The 24,221-nt window shown below is 41.4% G+C and overlaps 2 protein-coding genes and 1 pseudogene across 2 annotated transcripts; all 3 read left to right on the forward strand.

Moving 5' to 3' along the window:
- Positions 1 to 282: 282 nt before the first annotated feature.
- Positions 283 to 1,398, forward strand: LOC121539769 (5-hydroxytryptamine receptor 1E-like). Its single transcript, XM_041848472.2, has one exon. It carries the CDS (start codon positions 283 to 285, stop codon positions 1,396 to 1,398), a length of 1,116 nt encoding a protein of 371 aa, XP_041704406.2.
- A 1,581-nt stretch (positions 1,399 to 2,979) lies between these two features.
- On the forward strand, positions 2,980 to 4,089 carry LOC121538838 (annotated as a pseudogene).
- Positions 4,090 to 10,692: 6,603 nt separating this feature from the next.
- LOC121539413 (zinc finger protein 292) lies at positions 10,693 to 23,606 on the forward strand. The gene is made up of 8 exons (XM_041847895.2): positions 10,693 to 11,019; positions 14,494 to 14,648; positions 14,942 to 15,020; positions 15,292 to 15,427; positions 15,555 to 15,757; positions 16,114 to 16,250; positions 16,586 to 16,727; positions 16,828 to 23,606. Exons 1-8 carry the CDS (start codon positions 10,870 to 10,872, stop codon positions 23,170 to 23,172), a joined length of 7,347 nt encoding a protein of 2,448 aa, XP_041703829.2. The 5' UTR covers positions 10,693 to 10,869; the 3' UTR covers positions 23,173 to 23,606.
- Positions 23,607 to 24,221: the final 615 nt, after the last annotated feature.

Genomic DNA, 24,221 nt, shown 5'->3' on the forward strand with positions numbered 1-24,221 from the left:
TGGAGAAAGGTTTTCTGAGTGATCTACTCATTGAGAAATTGAAACATTTTCAATACAAATAACTAAAACATGTATCGTGTTATAATTTACTCTAATCAATGTTTTGTAACACAAAAATAATGTTTTTTTCCCCCTTCGCAGTGGCTCCAAATATAAGGGAAAGCATGGTAGTAAGAGAGAGAAAAGGATCTGCATTGGACTAGGGACACAGACCAATGTACTGTAATGGAGAAAGAGGAGTATGGTAGATAGTTCTAGAGCCTAAGAGTTTAAAAAAACTGCATGTCAGAACCAGGAGGCTCCTTCAAAATGGAACCAAAGACTGATATGGTGTTGGTTGTGATCTTTCTCAGCATTGTGACCCTGATCACTGCCTTAATGAACAGTGCAGTCATACTGGCGATCATGAACACAAAAAAACTCCACCTGCCTGCCAACTACCTGATCTGCTCTCTGGCTGTCACTGACTTCCTGGTGGCCATCTTGGTGATGCCCCTTAGCGTCCTCTACATCGCCACAAAGAAGTGGCTGCTGGGATGTGTTGTTTGTGAGGCATGGCTGAGCGTGGACATGACCTGCTGCACCTGCTCCATCCTGCATCTGTGTGCCATCGCCCTGGACCGCCACTGGGCCATCACCAACGCCGTGGAGTATTCCTGCAAGAGAACCCCGCGCCACGTCGCCATCATGGTTACCATCGTGTGGACCATCTCCGTCCTCATCTCAGTGCCGCCTCTGTTATGGAGGCACAGCGGGGATGACAACTTCGGCAACTACACCAAGTGTCTCATCGAGCACGACCACATCGGCTTCACCATCTACTCCACCTTCGGGGCCTTCTACATCCCCATGGCCCTCATCCTCATCCTCTACTACAGGATCTTCATCGCAGCCCGGACCTTGTACCACAGACGGAGCTCCTTGGGGGCCCGGTGTAAGAGGAGAGCCAGCAGCCACAAATGCCTCAGTAGCTGCCGTGTCGCATCAACGTCTCTCTGTGCGTCTGAGCAGTCTGCCTCGGACCCCACGTTAAACACAGAGCTAAATATACTCAATGGCCCTACCTGCGTAAGTCAGACGGCGGGGGACCGTGGGACCGGGGGACCGAGGGACCGGGGGACCTGTGATGAGAGGACACAGATCTGTGCCTCCAGAGAGAGGAAGGCTGCCCGCACACTGGGCCTCATCCTGGGGGCTTTTATCCTATGCTGGCTGCCTTTCTTTGTTAAGGAGTTACTGGTGGGCCTCCAGGTGTTTCATGCCTCAGCACAGGTGTCAGACTTTCTCACGTGGCTGGGATACGTTAACTCACTCATCAACCCCCTGCTCTACACCAGCTTCAATGAGGACTTCAAGCAGGCCTTTAAGAAACTGCTCCGATGTAACAAGTGCAGATAGGACTGCTTTCTTGGATATGTCTGAGCTGATTGTTGGTTGGCTGTAAACAATATATTAAAGAAGCCATATGTTTTTATACATGATGAATACATTTTATTTTGGAATAAAAGCTGGTTTCATTCTAACTGAGACAATTGTAGTGTGCCTTTATCCAGAAGAGTTCTAAACAGATCATTTACAATAAGTACATACAGTGCATTTATTTGACAATATGTTAATAAAAACAAAAGTAATAAAATACTAATAGCAATTAGTCTTAATGCTTTACAGTAGCTTATACAATTAACATTTTGAATACAGGAATACAATTACGGTAAGAGTGGAGTAAAGTTATGACTCATGACATTGTTGCTAAGCTAAAAAGAGCCTTTAAAGCTCAGAGATTTCATGTGCCACCCTACATGCTTATTGAGTTACATCTGCCAGGGCCTAGTGTCCAACACAACCAAGGCCGGGAGATTTAAAAACACAGGCCGGGAGATTTAAAAACACAGGTAAAAGAAAGATGAAGAGATAGTACTGCAACTTAAAGGGGCAATCTGCAATTCAAACAATAACAAAGCGTACACCTCACCACTGTTTCGGTAAACAGCTGAAGGATGGGGCTGGAGAAATGTAACCACTCAAATTCATAGACAGAGCAATGGATGCAAGGACTGACCATCCATGATCAACATTATAGTTGTGTTGTAATTGTAAACAACACTATAAAGTGTTTGTTTACAATTACATTGTTAACAAACAATGGAGTATAACAAGCTTATATTTTGGGTTCTGAGGTTGTACGACAGTTGAACTAAGCTCATGAGGCATGTATAAGTTATAGTATTCAAGAATCAATGGGTATATATATAATTAATTTAAAAGTCCAAAATTATTTTTGCAATCACGGATTGCTCCTTTGATATTCATCCTTGACATTTCCAACTTTCAGAGGTGGATAGATTGATATATTCCTGAAATTATTCTTCAAGCATTCATGCATTGTCATTACCTATTGTAATTACCTATTTGGAAGGAAATGAAAGGTTTGTATTGACAAGTCACCCTGGGACAATTTGGAGGAGTTACAAATGTTTTATTGGCATTTTGCTTTGCGTTACTAGGGTTATGTTACCTTGCATTCAGTTCATAGAGAGTTCTAAGCAGTAACCGCAACATAACCTTAATTTAGAGCACACATTCATTTCATGAGAAATCTTTCACTTTTGTGTCAGATGTTCAAAGTATTAAAAATGACTTTAGATGTAATGATTTACAAAGCAAAAGACCATGAACATAAGTTCAACTAATGAACCAATGACCCTACCTCGCCCCCGTCTGCATAACAACAGTTACCTAGTAACATCCCATCTGTTTAAGGGATTAGGAGCTCCCATCCATAGTCAGGATGGAAGTTTGTTTTGTCTCGTCTTTCGACGGCTGTGCAGTTCCTTTTTTCATTTAAAGGATTATGAGGCATGTAGCCAAGTGGCCAATGCCTCACACACAGAGATCACTGATAAGGTTGGAGGGGTTTACCTAATGACGGTTGAGCACATGGGCAGAGGGACAGCAGTATAAAAGTTCATGGTGGGAGCAGTAGGCTCTTCACTGAGTACTGAACAGGCTTCCACCAAGAGACACACACAACAGGTAATGCCTTTTCCATTCAGTATGTTGTTTTTCCAATGTATTGTTTTACTGCTGTTTTTTGTGTTTATCAGTTATCAACTTGTCACAATATCTGAGATGAATATGTTGGTTTTGAATGATTTATAAATGTTTCTTGTCAGGTTATTGCCACCCGTCACTATGATGTGCTTGTTGAAATCAATTGGAGTATCCCTCATCCTGTCCATTCTTCTGTACATGGCAGACTCTTATCCAAACAGTGACATGACAAACGGTAAGCTTTGTGTTACATTACTGTGAAAGTACTGTTTTTGTCAAAATGACCAGTGAGTTGTTCTTGGAAAATATAAATCGGTAAATGACCTCCTTATTGCCAAAGTGTGTTCTTACAAGGATGAGAGATACACATTGGCGGTGCATGGTGCATAAAGTTTACAGATCAGATTGTTCATTCAATTTTCAATTAATTTATGTCTTCACTATCTTCACAGTGGGCTGTGAGGAATGCAAACTGAAGGAGAACAAAGTCTTCTCAAACCCTGGTGTCCCTGTCTCCCAGTGTACAGGCTGCTGCTTCTCCAGGGCTTATCCAACCCCACTACGGTCAAAGAAAACTGTGTTGGTCCCAAAGAACATCACCTCTGAAGCCACATGCTGCGTTGCAAAAGAAGGGAAAAGGTTAGGAGTTGGGATTGATATCCTCAGCTACACAAAGTTTGATCATCTGACATGACGACATTCCTAGTGTCATACACATAACATGTAAATGTATTTAACAAAAACGAACCCAAATGTGTTTTTTCAAACCATCTCTCTTTCTCTTGATTATTTTTCTCCTCCTCCTCCTCTCTCAGGTGGTGGTGGACAACATCAAGCTGACGAACCACACAGTGTTGGTGCAACACCTGTTATCACCATAAGTCATAAACAGTCTGTGCTTGGCAACAGATACTATGTATTTTGCACAACTTATTCCTGAAGTGTTTTAAGAGAAATCACATATTAAGAGATCATTGGCTGCGTTTAAACAGGCAGCCCAATTCTGATATTTTTTCCACTAATTGGTCTTTTGACTAAACACATCAGCTCTTTCCACATCAGATCTTTTTCCAGAGCTGATCTGATTAGTCAAAAGACCAATTGTCAAGGTGTCAGTGTGCAGCGGTAGGATGGAGTCAGGCGCAGGACACAGAACTGAGTACACAACCAACTTTACTCGGGAAAACAATCAAATCTAATTTCCACGCATTGAAACATAACAGCTCACACCACTAACAACACCAAACAAAGAACAATCACGCACAAAACCATGCGTGAAGCAGAGGGTTAAATAGGGGACTAATCATACGTGATGGGAACCAGGTGTGTACAATCAAGACAAAACAACATAGAAAAAGAAACGTAGATCGGTGGCAGCTAGAAGACCGGTGACGACGACCGCCGATAGCCGCCCGCACAAGGAGAGGCACCAACTTCGGCGGAAGTCGTGACACCAATTTGTGAGAGAAAAAAATCTGAATTGGGCTGCCTGTGTAAACGCAGCCAATGTGATCCACAAAAGGTGATAGTCTGCTGAGAATATTTATAGCGCTCTTAATATATTACTGTCGCAATTATAAAGTCATATTCCTGTAGCCTACTGGGTTGATCAAATGTAGACTTTACTATATGAATTGAATACTCATTAAAATGTTCTTCAGTATTTTACCACATGTTCTCTCCTCTGCTTCTTTTCTTGAGCAACTGACGCCTTGAGTAAAACCAATGTTTATGCTTTTACAAAAAAAGAAAAAATTGTTTATCTCCCACACTCAATAGCCTATGGATCAAAAGTCAGGGTTTTATCATCACACAGCTGTCTCAGGTAGGCCTAGAAGGCTGTGTTTACACAGGCAGCCCAATTCTGATATGCTTTCCACTAATTTGTCTTTTGACCAATCAGATCTGCCCTGGAAAAGATCTGATGTGAAAAGATCTGATGTGATTGGTCAAAAGATAAATTAGTGGGAGAAAATTACAGAATTCGGCTGCCTGTGTAAACGCAGCCATATATCTACAGTATGTGTCTACATGTATGTATGACATGTATGTCCTCATGTAGCCTAACAAGCTGTAGGTTAAGCATTGTATTTAATAAAATACTTCAAAACTCTGTGTAGTATTAGAATGCATGAGGGGAACATTATTAGAATACAACCACATTATATAGGCCTAGACTGATGTTCCTTTTATGGGCAACGCAAAGTGTAGGCTACAGTGCCTTGCAAAAGTATTCATCCCCCTTGGCGTTTTTCCTATTTTGTTGCATTACAACCTGTAATTTAAATGGATTTTTATTTGAATTTCAAAAAAATTTAACAAATAAATAACGGAAAAGTGGTGCGTGCATATGTATTCACCACCTTTGCTATGAAGCCCCTAAATAAGATCTGGTGCAACCAATTACCTTCAGAAGTCACATACAGTGAGGGAAAAAAGTATTTGATCCCCTGCTGATTTTGTACGTTTGCCCACTGACAAAGAAATGATCAGTCTATAATTTTAATGGTAGGTTTATTTGAACAGTGAGAGACAGAATAACAACCAAAAAATCCAGAAAAACGCATGTCAAACATGTTATAAATTGATTTGCATTTTAATGAGGGAAATAAGTATTTGACCCCCTCTCAATCAGAAAGATTTCTGGCTCCCAGGTGTATTTTATACAGGTAACGAGCTGAGATTAGGAGCACACTCTTAAAGGGTGTGCTCCTAATCTCAGCTTGTTACCTGTATAAAAGACACCTGTCCACAGAAGCAATCAATAAATCAGATTCCAAACTCTCCACCATGGCCAAGACCAAAGAGCTCTCCAAGGATGTCAGGGACAAGATTGTAGACCTACACAAGGCTGGAATGGGCTACAAGACCATCGCCAAGCAGCTTAGTGAGAAGGTGACAACAGTTGGTGCGATTATTCGCAAATGGAAGAAACACAAAAGAACTGTCAATCTCCCTCGGCCTGGGGCTCCATGCAAGATCTCACCTCGTGGAGTTGCAATGCTCATGAGAACATTTACATTTACATTTGAGTCATTTAGCAGACGCTCTTATCCAGAGCGACTTACAGGAGCAATTAGGGTTAAGTGCCTTGCTCAAGGGCACATCGACAGATTTTTCACCTAGTCAGCTCGGGGATTAGAACCAGCGACCTTTCGGTTACTGGCACAACGCTCTTAACCACTAAGCTACCTGCCGCCCGAACGGTGAGGAATCAGCCCAGAACTACACGGGAGGATCTTGTCAATGATCTCAAGGCAGCTGGGACCATAGTCACCACACTACGCCGTGAAGGACTGAAATCCTGCAGTGCCCGCAAGGTCCCCCTGCTCAAGAAAGCACATATACATGCCCATCTGAAGTTTGCCAATGAACATCTGAATGATTCAGAGGAGAACTGGGTGAAAGTGTTGTGGTCAGATGAGACCAAAATGGAGCTCTTTGGCATCAACTCAACTCGCCGTGTTTGAAGGAGGAGGAATGCTGCCTATGACCCCAAGAACACCATCCCCACCGTCAAACATGGAGGTGGAAACATTATGCTTTGGGGGTGTTTTTCTGCTAAGGGGACAGGACAACTTCACCGCATCAAAGGGACGATGGACGGGGCCATGTACCTTCAAATCTTGGGTGAGAACCTCCTTCCCTCAGCCAGGGCATTGAAAATGGGTCGTGGATGGGTATTCCAGCATGACAATGACCCAAAACACACGGCCAAGGCAACAAAGGAGTGGCTCAAGAAGAAGCACATTAAGGTCCTGGAGTGGTCTAGCCAATCTCCAGACCTTAATCCCATAGAAAATCTGTGGAGGGAGCTGAAGGTTTGAGTTGCTAAACGTCAGCCACGAAACCTTAATGACTTAGAGAAGATCTGCAAAGAGGAGTGGGACAAAATCCCTCCTGAGATGTGTGCAAACCTCGTGACCAACTACAAGAAACGTCTGACCTCTGTGATTGCCAACAAGGGTTTTGCCACCAAGTACTAAGGCATGTTTTGCAGAGGGGTCAAATACTTATTTCCCTCATTAAACATGCAAATCAATTTATAACATTTTTGACATGAGTTTTTCTGGATTTTTCTGTTGTTATTCTGTCTCTCACTGTTCAAATAAACCTACCATTAAAATTATAGACTGATCATTTCTTTGTCAGTGGGCAAACTTACAAAATCAGCAGGGGATCAAATACTTTTTTTCCCTCACTGTAATTAGTTAAATAAAGTCCACCTGTGTGCAATCTAAGTGTCACATGATCTGTCATATGATCTCAGTATATATACACCTGTTCTGAAAGGCCCCAGAGTCTGCAACACCACTAAGCAAGGGGCACCACCAAGCAAGCGGCACCATGAAGAACAAGGAGCTCTCCAAACAAGTCAGGGACAAAGTTGTGGAGAAGTACAGATCAGGACCACTTTAAGCCGTACACTCCACAAAGCTGGGCTTTATGGAAGAGTGGCCAGAAAAAAAGCCATTGCTTAAAGAAAAGAATAAGCAAACACGTTTGGTGTTCGCCAAAAGGCATGTGGGAGACTCCCCAAACATATGGAAGAAGGTACTCTGGTCAGATGAGACTAAAATTAAGCTTTTTGGCCATCAAAGAAAATGCTATGTCTGGCACAAACCCAACACCTCTCATCACCCCGAGAACACCATCCCCACAGTGAAGCATGGTGGTGGCAGCATCACGCTGTGGGGATGTTTTTCATCGGCAGAGACTGGGAAACTGGTCAGAATTGAAGGAATGATGGATGGCGCTAAATACAGGGAAATTCTTGAGGGAAACCTGTTTCAGTCTTCCAGAGATTTGAGACTATACCTTGGAATGGCCTAGTCAAAGCCCAGACCTCAATCCAATTGAGAATCTGTGATATGACTTAAAGATTTCTGCACACCAGCGGAACCCATCCAACTTGAAGGAGCTGGAGCAGTTTTGCCTTGAAGAATGGGCAAAAATCCCAGTGGCTAGATGTGCCAAGCTTATAGAGACATGCCCCAAGAGACTTGCAGCTGTAATTGCTCTACACAGTATTGACTTTGAGGGGGTGAATAGTTATGCACGCTCAAGTTCAGTTTTTTTTTGTCTTATTTCTTGTTTGTTTCACAATAAAACATATTTTGCATCTTCAAAGTGGTAGGCATGTTGTGTAAATCAAATGATACAAACCCCCCAAAAAATTATTTTAATTCCTGGTTGTAAGGCAACAAAATAGGAAAAATGCCAAGGGGGGTGAATACTGGTGTTCACGTGCTAGTCAGAACTAGGAAACTCGGAAATGTATGACTTGCTAACTGGTTGTAGTTAAGGGTGACACCAATGTAGCGCTTTCCTATGGTCGTCTCTCCGGGACTCCCTAAAAACACGCCACTTCAATACAGCCACGACTTTTTGTGGCAGGTTAGAACGTACTCAGCAGGGTCTGAGAATTAGATTAAAGTTAGGAAAAAGGTTAGGGAGTGAACATTATTTATAATAAGGGTTACATGGAGGAAATCGGAAATGGATGGCTCTTCCTTCAGCAAAATATAAAAAAACAACTAGTGACCCTTCCCTATACCCAAAATTATAATTAAAACAAAGTGGATAGCAGAGAATATGTAAACCGTTTTCCCTAACTTCTTGGACATACCAGAGCCTTAGATATGCAGTTTTAGAAACTGTTCTTAATCCTATAAGCATTACATGGCAATGCAGGAATTCTGATAGCACACAGGGCTGCAGGTTGTGGGTTCGCAGACCACCGTGGACAAGAGTAGGGGTAGAAAGATCTCCTTTATAGTAAAAGCATTGCATGAATCTATCAACGTATTTGCAGGTCCGTGAAAAAAATGCCTTTTATATACATTTCATGCAATTCTACGTCATTTTACATATTAGAAGAATATGTTTTAATACCACACAAATTACCGAAATTACAGGGTAAGAATGGACAGAGCGATAGGCCTATGTGTTCATCTTATCATATTTTTCCAATGCCAAATCAGTGTGTCTGTCTTGTTTGCAACAAAATTGTCCCTGTTTGCAAATAATTAAATCTGAGACGTCATTAGCAATCTGAGCATTGTACTTTCAAAAGTTAAGCCTACCTTTTCACCCCAGACAGAGTAGGCCTACCGATGCAGAAAAATGTGAGCTTTAACTGCTGTCTATTCTTCTTCCGTGGCTTAACCCAACAAGAGAAGGTCACAAGTGTTTCCCTAAAAGCTGTCTGGGTTTAAACACCTTCTATTGTACAGAAAGTTAATAGCTTAATCAATTGATAGCGACAGAATTAGAGTATTTCCCAAGCAAAGTCATTTTTTGTCTTCTCAGATATAGAAGGTTGTAGCTCAGCTTCTTAATGTCAAATAAACTAAACAATGATATTCCCATATGCATCAGAGTCTAGTCTTTCCCTGGTATTTTACAGCTTGTTTCTAGCATAAAGCATAGCGGATCAAATCGCTGTTATAGATCCCTTTATATAATCAGATCCATTTTATTTTCTTCTAAATCTTAAGCTAACAAGGGGTAGGCCTGTGCTTTTTGCCATTTTCTTTAATAAAAGGTAGGCCTATGGCATACCCTCTCATACCCCCTCAATTTGAGTCTTGGTTTTAACTTAACAGCCCTTCACTGACACAGAGGTAGGCTATTTAAAGAGTGCATGGTGGGTGGAGGAATTGACCGACAAATCTATGGATATAGCAGCCTATAGCCTAATTTCGTCTGTCAAACAGGTAGGCCTACCTCTTATTTCTTAAATAGGAAGAAATATGCTCCAACACAAAGCCCTCTTGTTGTTAGTAAAGACTAATTAAAATGGAGACGGTTTAAATGAATTATGCCTACTGGAATTTGCCTATTTTCAGCACCATGAACTGCCCATTTCTGATTCATTTTGCTGCGGCTCCTGCTTCAAGATTGAGCACCACAATGTCAGTTACTTGAATCTGGCTTATTGTGAGGTCAATAACTCTGATAAATACATCATAGGCAATAAACATATTGTTGTTAATTAAATCAATTATAGTAGTAGCAAGCTATCAAAGTTGACCTCCCGTCTTCCTTCTCAGCTTCACGCACTCCTTCTCAAACTGAACAGAACATAGGCAAAAATAATTTTCGGACTCTCCCCCTGATAATAATTAACTTTGACTCTCCCCCTGAACTGCCACCGTAGACTACACAGCACAGCCATTGGTTAGGCAGAATACAAAAACGTTTTTGATCAGCAAGAGCATGCTGGGGCTCAGGGTTGGAACATCCATTGCAGTGTGTAATGCAGCCTAGTTGTATTTACACCATCCCAGCCACTATCTTAGAAATATCACTTTGCACTGTGCTTCTCCAAGCATGCACTACGTAGCCTATAGCCTATGAATGATTTGATTGAGACCACACAAATAGCCTATAGGCCCAATTCATATTGCTCGCCCAGTGGAGAATCATCGATGAGTGGCAGCATCAGGCACACATCCATATATAGCCTAATAAGCAACTCATTGTAAAACACTGAGAAATATCGACATTTCATCAATTGCAAATTACATGACCCTCCCCTGGACCAGATTTTTTTTTTTTTATACTAAACCCTCCCCTCGACTGAAATGGAAAAAGAATGACCCTCCACCATTTTCCTAACGGTAACCATTCTGTAAATGTCGATCCATCCCTTATGGTTAGCGAAAATGCTCTCCTAAGCTGCTACGAAAAGTCTCTTCGAAGTGGCGTGTTTTTAGGCAGTCCCTCGTCTCTCCCTTCCCCCCCTTTGCGTGTGCGTGTGCGATTCTGGCAGCGTAACATCTGTGCGTACGCGGTCGTGATTGTGTTGTGAAGATGGCGGAGGGAGAGACAGAGAAGGAATATGCCACAAGAAAAGCTATCGAGCGGCTCCGAGAACGGTTCCAGGAATTGACTACAACACTAAAAGAAAACCTGGAATCACCGTCGGACGCCTCTTTGCGTTTCTGCCAGGAATTCTGCCAGGTCAGCATGTTTTTCCAACAACCCATCCTAGCTGCTTTGCAGCCTTCCATCCAGCTTCCTGGCTGATGATGCGCGTGTACGTTAGCTACAACAATGTAGCTAGCTAGCTAACTCGCGCTAGCCACATCAGAACATATATAAAAACACACACCATTACTCCCTGTTTTACTGTTTGATTATTGTAGTTAGTAAACTATATACATAAGTGTTTTCCGATATGTAGTTTAATCTCTTACTTTGGAATTATATCCTATCATCACTCATTTTCCCCTGCTAGTTGATGTTAGCTAGCTGCTAGATGAATGTTGGCTAGTTAGCGAGTTGATCAGGCTCCTTCATGCTGAGAAGAGATAGCTAGGTTTTTGTGCGAACTTGCATTCAAATGCACCAGTGTTTTAGGTTTTGCATTACACGAAACGTCTTTCATCCATGTAAATGTGCACATTTAACTAGAAATTAAGGCAAATTATCGTTTTTCCATTCGTCCATTGTGTTAGTGGATCAATATTGAGTGTGCCTGTAAAAGTATTCTGTATAGGCCTGGCCTACCAAATAGCTAGGTAGTATTTATTTTCATGCAAATCATAGGTTAACTACGTATGCATGGGTTTTAATTGTTAGAAAAGCAATATTAACTCATCAGCCTGTCTGTGGGTAGGTTTATTCTGTTTTGTGTATAGTATGACAAACCTGCTGGGCCTTGTTTGAAACCCCTTCTGTGCGAAGTGATGAATTCATTGATTGATTGATTTTACCCTTATTTTACCCGGTAAGTTGACTCAGAACACATTCTTATTTATAGCAACGACCTGAGGAATAGTTACAGGGGAGAGAAGTGGGGATGAATGAGCCAATTGGAAGCTGGGGATGACTATGTTAGTGATGATGTATGAAGCCCAATCTCATACTATCAGGTCAAATTTGGAGATAAAACTGCAATGGTGGTTAATCATCTGACACAGAGTAGTAAGAATATACACATGAGATAGCCTTGTACCATATATTTTCTTACAAAAAAAATAGGGTTTTCTCTGCAACTGTCTAAAAACCTGGTCACTTCAAGATTGTGTGTTATCAAGTGTTGTGGTTTCAATTATTATAATTTTTTGTACATTTTGTGCTGGAGAGGCAATGCATTGAAATACCAAGATAAGCTACATTTAGCAATAGCCTGAGTTGAAGCCTAGCCACACTTTGAAGACCTAGTTACACTTTGAAAGGGCGGTGATATGTGAATGCTTCCATACAGCTCTTATAGGTAGTGTAAAGCAGGGTTTCCCAAACTCGGTCCAGGGGCCTCCCCAGGGTGCACGTTTTTTGGTTTTTACCCTAGCACTACACAGCTGATTCAAATAACCAACTCATTTTCAAGTTTTGATTATTTGAATCAGCTGTGTAGTGCTAGGGTGAAAACTAAAACGTGCACCCAGGGGGGGCTCCAGGACCGAGTTGGTGAAACCCTGATGTAAAGCATAGTACAGAGAATTTTTGGACCAACCTTGGCGATACTTTCTCAATTCCCGACTTGGAAGAAAATATATCTTCTAAAGCTATATATTTAGTTGCAGGGGTTTCATTTAAATGTAGAAAATTATTAAATTAAATTAATTTTTTGCTCCATGAAGTAATCCAACAGCAATGTGTGCTCCGCCATCAAATCAAATTTTGTTTCCCACAAGCGCCGAATACAACAGGTGTAGACATTACAGTGAAATGCTTACTTACAAGCCCTTTACCAACAACGCAGTAAAAAAAAAAAAGGTGTCTATTTCAAATCTTCTCACATTGATTGAGACAGGTGGGTTTCCACCCCGAAGTACCGCATGTCATGATGACACTCGCCTGTCTCGATCAATGAGAAGATTTAAAATAGACAATATGGCGGCGTACACATTGTTGGATGACTTCATGGAGCTAAAAATCAATTTAATTTAATAACGGAGCCTTTTCTAAATTCAAACGAACCCACTGCAACTAGACATGGACGTTTAGAAGACGTGTTGTCTTCCAAGTCAGGAATTTATGAAGTATCGCCACGCAAAGGTTGGTAGAAAATTATCTGCGCTTTGCTTTACACTATCTACTGTATAGTGACTATGGAAGAATTCACATATCACCGCCCTTTCAGAGTGTAGCTATAGAAGAGCCACACTCATTCGAGCAGAGATTAGGCTTCTCCTTGACTGGGAGAAGGGACGACAGACAAGGAAAATATTGTCACTACTTGTAGTATTCAAGCATGTCTCACTCTCAATTGTGAATATTAGGCCTGCATCCTCCACTCACTACTGAGTGTGGTTCGGCCTATTGTAGGCTACTGCACGGATTCCAATTGTCCCTCACTATAGCCTTGATTCAGCAGCCCGGCTTAGAAGTCAAAGCAGCGTCCCATATACTGCTCGTCTAGCAGTGGTGGAAAAAGTTATTGAGTAAAAGTAAAGATACCTTAATAGAAAATGACTCACGTAAAAGTCACCCAGTAAAATTCTACTTGAGTAAAAGTCTAGTAGTATTTGGTTTTAAATATACTTAAGTATCAAAAGTAAGTACTCAAATGTCATACTTGAGTAAAAGTAAAGATAGCTTAATAGAAAATGACTCAAGTAAAAGTAAAAGTCACCCAGTAAAATTCTACTTGAGTAAAAGTCTAAAAGTATTTAAAGTATTTGGTTTAAAATATACTTAAGTATCAAAAGTAAATGAAATTAATGAAATATACTTAAGTATCAAAAGTAAAAGTATAAATCATTTAAAATATTAAGCAAACCAAACTGCACCATTTTCTTGTTTTTTAAATATTTGGATAGCCAGGGGCACACTCCAACATTCAGACATAATTTACAAACAAAGCATGTGTGTTTAGTGAGTCCGCCAGATCAGAGGCAGCATGGATGACTAGGGATGTTCTGTTGATAAGTGCGTGAATTGGACCATTTTCCTGTCCTGCTAAGCATTCAAAATGTAACGAGTACTTTTGGGTGTCAAGGGAAACGTATGGAGTAAAAAGTAAAATATTCTGAAGGAATGTAGTGAAGTAAAAGTAGTCCAAAATATAAATAGTAAAGTATAGTACAGATATCCCAAAAAACTACTTAAGTAGTACTTTACACTGGTGTCGTCTAGCTATGTTGGTTAATCTTACATTTTTTGAAAATTAGACCCTCACAGATGTAAAGAGGTTGTTAGCAGTCCAACAAAGTCTTCATGACATTGGTGATTTATATAAATATTCTGACAGGAGACTGCACTAGGATTTCTATTATTAGCTGTTATCAATTTGCTATTTTAATGGAATGTAGCGTAATTTACCTAGGAGGACTAATAATTAATGCAATTGTGCAATTACGCTATTTGTATGGTAATTGTTAAGGCGTTGGCTAGTTGAAAAAAGACAAACTCATTTAATAGCAGGCACTAATCAGCTTGCCACACTTCATGCGAGACTCAGAGAGCATGCCATGATTTTGTTTGCAGATCCTTGTGGAACATGCAGGTCGATGGAAGACTGAGGAGGAGCCACTGCCTTTACTGGAGGTGTACACGGTGGCCATACTCAGTTATGCAAAGGCAACCTCCTGTCTCTCCTCCGAATGTGAAAATGTGCCACTCGTACTTGAAAACCTAGCACTGTGAGTACTCAAAGATAACGTCAATATCTGATTTCTATGCATGAATGCTTCATGGAACCAGCTGTGTAGTATTTCAGATGGTCTATGTTGTTACATGACAGTGAGCGTTCCAGTTTGACTAGCGCTAGTGACCAATATAACGGTACCATGCCCCACTAATTTGACAAGATAAATAAATTAGAGCTGTGGCAGAAGGGGGTAGTGCTTCTTTAATTTTAGTAATCTGCACACAACTGTAGCATCATTAGCATGAACCAAAACAAACTCATTGAATGACCCTGTTTTACTTGCAGGAGCTGTATGGAGCTCCTGCTCTCATTGCCTGAGAGTGTCCCTGGTGCCTTATGGGAGGAGTTCCAATCCTCTGTCAAGGTTAGTCTCCAATGCTGCTCTATTTTTCTTTTGCTCAACTTTGCATAGAACAGCAATGTATGTAATGAACCTATAAAAAAAACGTTTGACAATTATCTTTAGAAAAATAATGACTAGGTGACCCAATGAAAGGAAAAAATGAAGCCCTTTATCTGAAACATGCACATATAACAAACCCTGTTTGACATAATTAGATAATCTAGGCCTGTGTTTAAATTATTATTGTTTTTGTATAGCTGAAAAGTTTAAAGTTATATGCTCTCCTTTACAGTCGGCGCACAGCCTTCTGCAAGAACATGGGAACACACAGCTTCACATGCTATCAGCTATGGCACAGGAGCCTGGCATGTGGACCAACACCACTCTGTGCAGCATTCTGTCTAATGAGATACCTGAAATTGACAGAGGTTAGTTTTAGCCTACCTGTGTTGTTTTTTTTTGCAATAACTTTGTACATGTGAGATGACTGGTTTAAATGTTGTGGTGACCGCTTAGTAGTGCTATCTGTAATAGTGTTCTTTCTCTACTCCCCAGTTCATGAGTTCCTGCAAATGGAAGGTCCCACACTCCTTAATATGCGAATAAAGCACCTTATCAAACAGAATAGAGCAGAGCAAGCAGCTGTCTTAGCAAAGATGTGCTCAGAGTATCCAGAGTACGAAGGAAAAGGGAACTTCAAGCAGACATACCTTGTTTGCCTGTGTATGACAAAAACACAAGAACAACTCATGCAAGAGGTGAGTGGATAGCATTTACATCAAGTCATTTAACAGACAAGTGCCTTCAAAAAAGGGGGCTGAACAAAGGCTTGTCTTTTACATTTTAGTCATTTAGCAGACGCTCTTATCCGGAGCGACATACAGTATTGAGTGCATACATTTTCGTACTGGTCCCCCGTGGGATCGAACCCACAACCCTGGCATTGCAAGCGCCATGCTCTACCAACTGAGCCACACTGATGGAGATTTGATGAAGAAATGAAATGACAAAGTCCAGTTTGATAACGATGAATAAAACAATGACCCTGATGGAAAATGATCAACTGTGGGTGGCAATGGAATACCATAATTATGACATGTTTTCTCCGGGCCAGATCGCGCAGGTAGACTGTAAGGATGGATTGGAGATGATTTGTAACCTGGAGTCAGATGGGGATGAAAAAGGAGCCCTTTGTTTGTGCTCTGCGTTCCTTGAGCGGCAGCTTCTCCAGGGAGATGTGTATTGTGCCTGGTGAGTACTACCCTCTTTCCATTTAATGTGGATGTGACCAAATGTGTATTTATTTAGTATTTTCTTTCCCGTGGGGTGGGGGTTACAGGTACAATATACAAATTCATATAATTTCATATTCAGTTGGTATTTACCTGAATAAAAAAGAAAAACATTTAGAAAAAAGGTACATAAATACTAAGTAATGATCATATTACAGAGTTAGAAAAGTAGTAGCACATTTAGTATGGAAGGGGAAAAATAGAAGTGAGCCAATCTCCCAATGGATGTCGTCTGTTGACGACAAACTGTTATCTCTTGGGCAGACCAATGATGATATACTTTTATTTTTACAGGGAGCTCACACTATTCTGGAGCAAGCTTTTAATGCGGTCAGAGTCTTCAGCTGATGCATTTCTTGGTCAATGCAGAAAGTTGGTTCTGCTTTCCAGGAGCGTCTGTCATATTCTCTTCCTCATCAAGGTTATCCAATCGGAGGTGAAATTCTTTAATGTGTAAAATTGTATAGGTTACTGCTTGGATATAGCATGTAGCGATTTATATTCTCATGACTGACTTTGGCTTTATTTTTTCTCAGGTCGGAGAAGTGGGACTGCCGGTGTGCATTGAAATGTGCATTCAAGCTCTACAAATGGCATCCAGTGACAACATGGACAGCAGGACCACCATCTGCAAAACGATTTCATGCCTTTTGCCTACTGATTTTGAGGTGAAACGGGCATGCCAACTAACAGAGTTCCTCTTTCAGCCTACTGTGGACTCATATTATGCTGTTGAATCACTCTATAATGAACCTGATGAAAAGCTTGAGGGCGAGAATCTTCCAGTACCCAACTCGCTACGCTGCGAGTTACTGTTGGCCTTGAAGACACAGTGGCCTTTTGATCCAGAGTTCTGGGACTGGAGAACCTTGAAGCGCAATTGTTTGGCGTTGATGGGTGAGGAGGGATCCATCGTGTCATCCATCGACACTCTCAATGACACGGATGAGGGACTTGAGGACGATGCAGCAGAAAAAGGTCCAGAGTTCAAAGACCTTGAGGACTTTATTTTGAACACTACGAATGAATTGAATGAAATTGCAGATGGAAAAGAGAAAAATAGGGAAGCTAAGAAATTGAGGGAGAAAGGGTTTGTATCGGCAAGATTTAGGAATTGGCGAGCATATATGCAGTATTGTGTTCTATGTGACAAAGAGTTCCTTGGCCACAGGATTGTCCGCCATGCACAGAAGCATTTTAAAGATGGGGTCTACACCTGTCCGATTTGTGCTGACAGCTTTGACACTAAGGAGATCCTTGAGCCACATGTAGCGTCACACGTGAAGCAGTCTTGCAAAGAGCGACTTGCTGCTATGAAAGCAACTAGGAAATTGCCCAAGCCAACGCAATCCACCAGTAGTCATTGTAATAATTTTAAAGATGGCGCTGTGGTGAAGCTTGAAGCAGAGACCATTGTCAGCCCAAATGATGCTTATTCTCTGGATGGAAATCGCAAAAGTGCTGAAACGGTCAAAGTCAGTCCTCAAAAGCCTGTACAAACTAAGGTCAGTCCTCCAAAGCCTGTACAAACTAAGGTCAGTCCTCCAAAGCCTGTACAAACTAGATATGAAGCAGAATTTACTGAGGATTGTGTCTGCCCTGTTACATACTGTCAGAAGGTATTCAAGTTTTTTCGGAGTCTTGTAACACATGTAAAAGCCCACAAGAATGACGAGGAAGCAACACGTTTTCTGGAGATACAACGACAGAAGGTTGTGTGTCAGTATTGCCGTCGGCAGTTTGTGAATGCCAGACATCTCAATGATCATTTGAAAATGCACTGTGGCGCTAAGCCATACTATTGCATACAGCTGAATTGCACAGCCAGCTTCCACTGCAATTCGGAACTTCTCATGCACAAAAAACAACACACTGACTTTAAGTCACAGTGTATGTTCCCTAATTGTGGAAGGATTTTCAACGAGGCCTACCTGTTGTATGATCATGAGGCACAACATTACCTTACATTCACTTGCAAAATAGCTAATTGTGGGAATATTTTCTATTCACAGTCCCAGCTAAATTTGCATCAGCAGAACCATGACACTAATGAAATGCCCGTCGCAAGTGAGAACCATCCTGTACCTGAAATGGAACCTTCCACCCAGTGCTCCACTAGGCAAGAGGAAACCTGCTCTGCCTCTGTCAATCTAGATCAGAAGACTGCACAGGATTATGTGACGGAAGAAGTAGTTCAATCAGGTTCGTCAACAGCTCCTGAGAACCCAAACGGCCCAATGAAAATAAAACATTCAGTCGAGAGCATGTTGAGCAGTTCTGTTGTCAATCCCAGAAAGGAGTTTCGGAAGTGTTACGTTCCACTGATCAAAACTAAGCTGGGATTGGAGAATGCAAAACTATCTCCTGCCGTCCCACGCCAAGAAATGATAGCAAATCATGTGGATCCCCAATGTGAAACCAATCTCTTGAAAGAGTGCCCAAAAGAGGAGCTGAATAACATACCAACTGAAGCTGTTCAGAAAGTGTTACCACAGGCCTTTCCTCCACCAGAAATTAAGAGTGAACCCCCATTTATTCTACATCCCTATCAAAACACTCCTGCAATAACTGGTAGAGATGAGGATGAGTATAGTTGTCCACTTGAAGCATGTGACCGCAAATACAGTACCTCCAAAAGTCTCTCCCGACATGTAAAGAAAAACCATCCAGACATTTTTGAAGACTGGAAACTGGCTAAGAAGTACAAGAAAGTTGTCAAAATAACTTCGAGAAAAGTTCCATCTGTGAACAAGACTTCACAGGATCCAGAGGACAAAACATTACTTCATCAAGCACCACTATGCAGAAATACTGGATTACAGCAGTTTGAATATCCGGTGGCATGTTCAAATGTACCTGCAATTTGCCCCGTTTGGGAAACCCCCCCAAACCAGACAGGTCTAATGCAGTCCGAGATGGGTGACGAATGGACATCTACATTGAACAATTGCTATGCAGAGGTCTTCCATCTGAATGAATACCCCAATAAGAGCGTAACTCCTTGGCAATCAGAACCGTATCAACCATTAGAAAGGAGCAGAGAAACCCCCCCAAACCAGACAGGGCTAATGCAGTCCGAGATGGGTGACGAATGGACATCTACATTGAACAATTGCTATGCAGAGGTCTTCCATCTGAATGAATACCCCAATAAGAGCATAACTCCTTGGCAATCAGAACCGTATCAACCATTAGAAAGGGGCAGAGAACATACACCAGCAAATATGCTTGATAGTACCATCCAACCCATTAAATCAGAGTCAAGTCTGATGAATCAGATGTCGGAATATGTGTCAAGCTCTCTTATGCTGGATAATGGAGAACAACACTATGGAATAATTAACTCTGGGGTTAATGTAGATAATGTTGATGTTTCCCTAATGGGAAAACACTATTCCAGTATGTCTACCCAAGAAGGTAACAATTTGTCAGCTGGAGGTTCTCATGCTTCATATGTCCCAAATGAATATGTCCTTAATTCAAGGGCATCAATAGACATTCCAAGCAATGCAGTGAGCCATGATGGTCAAGTAGCACCAAGAAACACAGTGGAGATGACCAACATGGAGGACGTAACCCATCTTCCATCACCCAATTATGAGAATCAGATGAGCAGATCTGTAGATGAAATGATTCTTAGTCCGCATGCTTCTATCCAAAAAGATGTATCGTACAATGAGGACACTCATGCAGAATCTGAAGCTATCCCTGCAGGCGAGAAGATTGCTGATCATGAGATACAGAAAGTCAAACGCTGCAGACTCAGCAAGAGAACGAAATGGCCTGCTATCATAAAGGATGGCAAAGTCATCTGCCGAAGATGCTTTAGAGAATTCTCAAGCACAAAGTCTCTCGGAGGTCATCTTTCAAAACGCTCCCAGTGCAAACCATTAGTTGAAATGGACTTAAAGGCTGATTTGCCTACGTCATTTCTCGACTTTCTCAATGACCCAAATGTTCCCGAAACCGGATCAATATACAACGTACTAAATGGTGAATTCCCACAGGAGGTTGTTGGTAATCTCTCCACACGAAATCCCTCCAATTTGGCACCAAAGGAAACCCAAAAACCACTGGATTCTCAATCATCAAGCACCTTTCCTTCAATTTCGGCCGGTAGACAATCCAAACTCAACCCAAATAAAGCAGAAGTGTGGATAGAATTGAAAGAGTCAAAGAATTATGCTGGTAGTCAGCAGAAGGATGAGGAGTCAAATGGCAGTCTTGCTGAAAAAAGGTCAAATGCAACTTCCTTTGCCGCATGTCAAGACGACAAGGTTATAGAAATTCAAAATGCCCTACAAATGTTGGATTTAGTTGAAGCTGCACATGAGAAAAGTTTGCAGGAAAATTGTCCCTCAAAGTACAGTGGCAGCCAAAGCAATACAATCTCAAGCTATAATGTCATGCAAAAAGATAGTGATCAAAGCACGACAACAAAAACGATTGTCAAGAAGGAAGACCAGAATCGTGATAATGGCCCCAAGCCGTTCAAGTGTGAAATGGATTATTGTGAATATGGGTTCATGACAAAAGAGGCATTATTCAGACACCTTGGTAGAGTTCATGATTACACCATTGAGATGATTGAGGAACTCAAGAAAACCCCAGTCAAATTCTCTCCATATCCTTGTTACATTTGCCCGAAAACATTTACCAGAACCACAGGCCTAAGAATTCACTATGAAAAAGTCCACCACCTGACACAGGCAGAGATGAACAAGTTAAAGGTCGGAAATCGCAAAAAAAGGTCAAGCAACACCAATATCGGAACAGAGGTAGAGAGTAGTCATGGAACTGAATCTTCAGTTGTGTCAACTTTCATCAAACAAGAGCCACTTGATATTGACATTGGCTGTCCAATTCAAAGCACAAATCAAGAGGGACATGCACAGTCCTCTGAGGTCATTACAGCAGGAGATGCAGTTCAAGAGGATTCTATGCATCAATTAACAGTTGAGAGAGTGCAATCACCACAAGATACCTTGGAGGACTTGGACAAGTCATTTTACGAATTAGAATCACCATCAAAGACCAGATATACCAAGACTGAGACATTAAAGACAGCCCCACAAATTAACCACACCCCAGTGTTGAAGCAAAAATTCGGTCAAGGTGACACTGTTGAAGAGCCAGAAGCACGTTCCGACGCTAAATCGTTTAGCCATGCAACAGAGGCGACTTCCAGCCAGGCTGTGAAACCCTCACCAGAAAAAGCAAGTTGTTCAAAAAACACAATTTCCAAAGATGAGGTTCATTTCCAAAGGAAAGAAAAGGTTCAGAAAAGGTTGGGGCTTCAACTGTGTGACGCTGACAATTCTTTCAGCCCATATAGGCCCTACCGTTGTGTTCATGAAGGATGCGCTGCAGCCTTTACCATCCAGCAAAATCTGATCCTACACTCTAGGGCTATGCATCAGTCATCCCTTCCCCTGTCTTCAGGAGACCTTGATACTGAAAAGGCTGATATCACTGGTGAACAAGCTGCTGAAGTCAAGAATAATGAAATCCGATGTCAAGTGAAAGACTGTTCAAGGATATTTCCAGGGATTACAACCTTGGTGCAGCATTACCTCTTGCTTCATAAATTCACTCGCGATAAAACCACCGCTATGATGTCAAGCATCAATGTAGGGACATTCCAGTGTGACCGGTCAGAATGTACACTCTCCTTCACCTCTTTGGAGAAATACATTGACCACATAAAAAACTTTCACAAGGAAATAAACATCTCTGAGAGAGGCAGTGTGGATCAGACTTTTAAGTGTGGGTATGATGGCTGTGACCGGGTCTACACTACAAAGTCAAACCTTCTTCGTCATGAGATGAAAAAGCATGATTTAATTTATATTCCCAGAACACAGCAACAGAGAACAACATGCGTCAATCCCAACAATGGCAAAGAGAACATTGAAAACGCAGTCAAATTGAACAAGAAAAACACTAAGAAGAAAGAGGACGGATCGCTCGACCATTGGACTAGCTTTGGAAAACCCTCTCTGAAATCTATGGATGAGGCATCTGCCATGTGCACCAAAAAAGTATCTTTGCAATACCCATGCATGATAAAAGGCTGCGACACAATTGAATGGGCTGAACGGAATATATTCAGACATTACACCACACATGGCCTCACCGAGAAATATATAGAGGATCAGAGAAGCCAGTTCATATTCTGTAAAAAGTACCCACGCTCAAGAGTCAAAGATGCAAACAAATCCGAGGGTATGTCAACAGACTCCTCTGAGGAGACCGACCCTGACGAGGTTGAACCTGAGACTTCAGAGACTAACTGTCAGAGGCAAGAAGCGTTGGATGGTGACATTCAAGCAGAGGCTAAACTGTCAACTGATGAGAGTTCTGAATCCCAGTATCCTACTTCAGAGGTCAAAAAGAGGGGTTGCCCCCGAAAATCAGAGCGGAGAGCATTAGCTTGTCCGGACAGAAGGTTGACTCTGAGAAATCGTCCGGCAGATAAAGTTTACCAGTTGACAGAGGCTTCGGACCAGGGCTCCACCGCTTCTCAAGAGGAAGAAACCAAGGGTGGTGTTGCACTGGACACTTTGCTGAAGTTCCTGGAAACTTCACCATCGACCCACACTCCCAAAAGAAAAATGAGTGGAGGTTCAAGGACTGAGTTGCCATTAAAACGGCAGCGTACCCTTAAGCAGAAGACCGCTAATATTATGTGCGCAACACCTGATGAAGTTATTGGAGCCTGTCAAAACCTTGTAGACTTCAGAAATCCTCAAAATCTTCAATCCGTGAACAATGTGAAGATTGTAATGGACAAAACCTTTTCCGATGGTGCTGATCTTTTGCTAAAGCAACTTCAAGATATGCGACCCATGGTTATAATACAAAAGTGGCTTTATAGTTGATGGATCGCTCACAGCCTGATGCTTTTATTTTCGACTAACTCAGGATTAGAAAAGTAACATGCTGCAAACAGATCTGTTAATATTGTATCAGATATCCAATGGTAAACAGTTTTGACCATTAGACAATTGAAGATGGAGTATTTTCTACTTATGACATGTTATTATTGATTTTAAGTTTGGATAATGTATGTTACTCATATAAGAACCAGGTAATCTGTAGGGAACATAGACTTTAGAACATGTTTGTATTTATGAGGCTTCTAGTACTAAAATTGTTTTTGCTAAATGGATAATTTTAAGGAAAAACAACGTTTTTATATCCCTATGGGATTTTATTTTTTTGTTTGTATTTATTTTATTTTTTAAACACTATCTGTAATATTTACATGTCTTCCACAGTGTTCAATAAAATGTAACTGTTTGCTTTTATGAAACTTGATGTACAGAACTTTGTTTTGCAGGTTGTTATTTATTTACATTCATTCATTACTATAAAGCAACTGTGTGGAGAGCCCATTTGGTGTCATTAAATGTAGCTGGTGGTTTTGACACACACATAATAATAATAATATGCCATTTAGCAGACGCTTTTATCCAAAGCGACTTACAGTCATGCGTGCATACATTTTTGTGTATGGGTGGTCCCGGGGATCGAACCCACTACCTTGGCGTTACAAGCGCCGTGCTCTACCAGCTGAGCTACAGAGGACTACATCAAGTTAAACGCTGCCATAACCCTGACCCTTACTGAACGCATAAGAGCTGACTTTTATTTTGTCATTGATGTATTTATTCAGCACACATGTATTAGTTTGAGCCCTGATTCTGCAGTCCCACCCTTCACATGGCAACTTTTCAGGTCCATACTGATGATGATCAGGTGGTGCTTTGGGTAAGTAATGAAAGTGGTTACAGAGCAGTGGGTTTATGATGACAAAACCAAGGTCAGTAAACACAGTAAAACATTTGATTAAGTAGTGTTTTATTCTGGGATGGTGTAATTTCTGACGCATTTTGGTCTTATTTTGTTATCCCCACCTGTCCCATAA

This window comes from Coregonus clupeaformis, unplaced genomic scaffold (assembly GCF_020615455.1).
Source record: "Coregonus clupeaformis isolate EN_2021a unplaced genomic scaffold, ASM2061545v1 scaf1128, whole genome shotgun sequence".
Taxonomy (NCBI): domain Eukaryota; kingdom Metazoa; phylum Chordata; class Actinopteri; order Salmoniformes; family Salmonidae; genus Coregonus; species Coregonus clupeaformis.

Bases quoted from the DNA above. Each gene is read 5' to 3' on its own strand.
- LOC121539769 (XM_041848472.2), top strand. From the start codon at position 283: ATGTCAGAACCAGGAGGCTCCTTCAAAATGGAACCAAAGACTGATATG.
- LOC121539413 (XM_041847895.2), top strand. From the start codon at position 10,870: ATGGCGGAGGGAGAGACAGAGAAGGAATATGCCACAAGAAAAGCTATC. The intron at 14,649-14,941 runs GTGAGTACTCAA...TTTTACTTGCAG, and splicing joins GTACTTGAAAACCTAGCACT to GAGCTGTATGGAGCTCCTGC. The intron at 15,758-16,113 runs GTGAGTGGATAG...TCTCCGGGCCAG, and splicing joins AAGAACAACTCATGCAAGAG to ATCGCGCAGGTAGACTGTAA.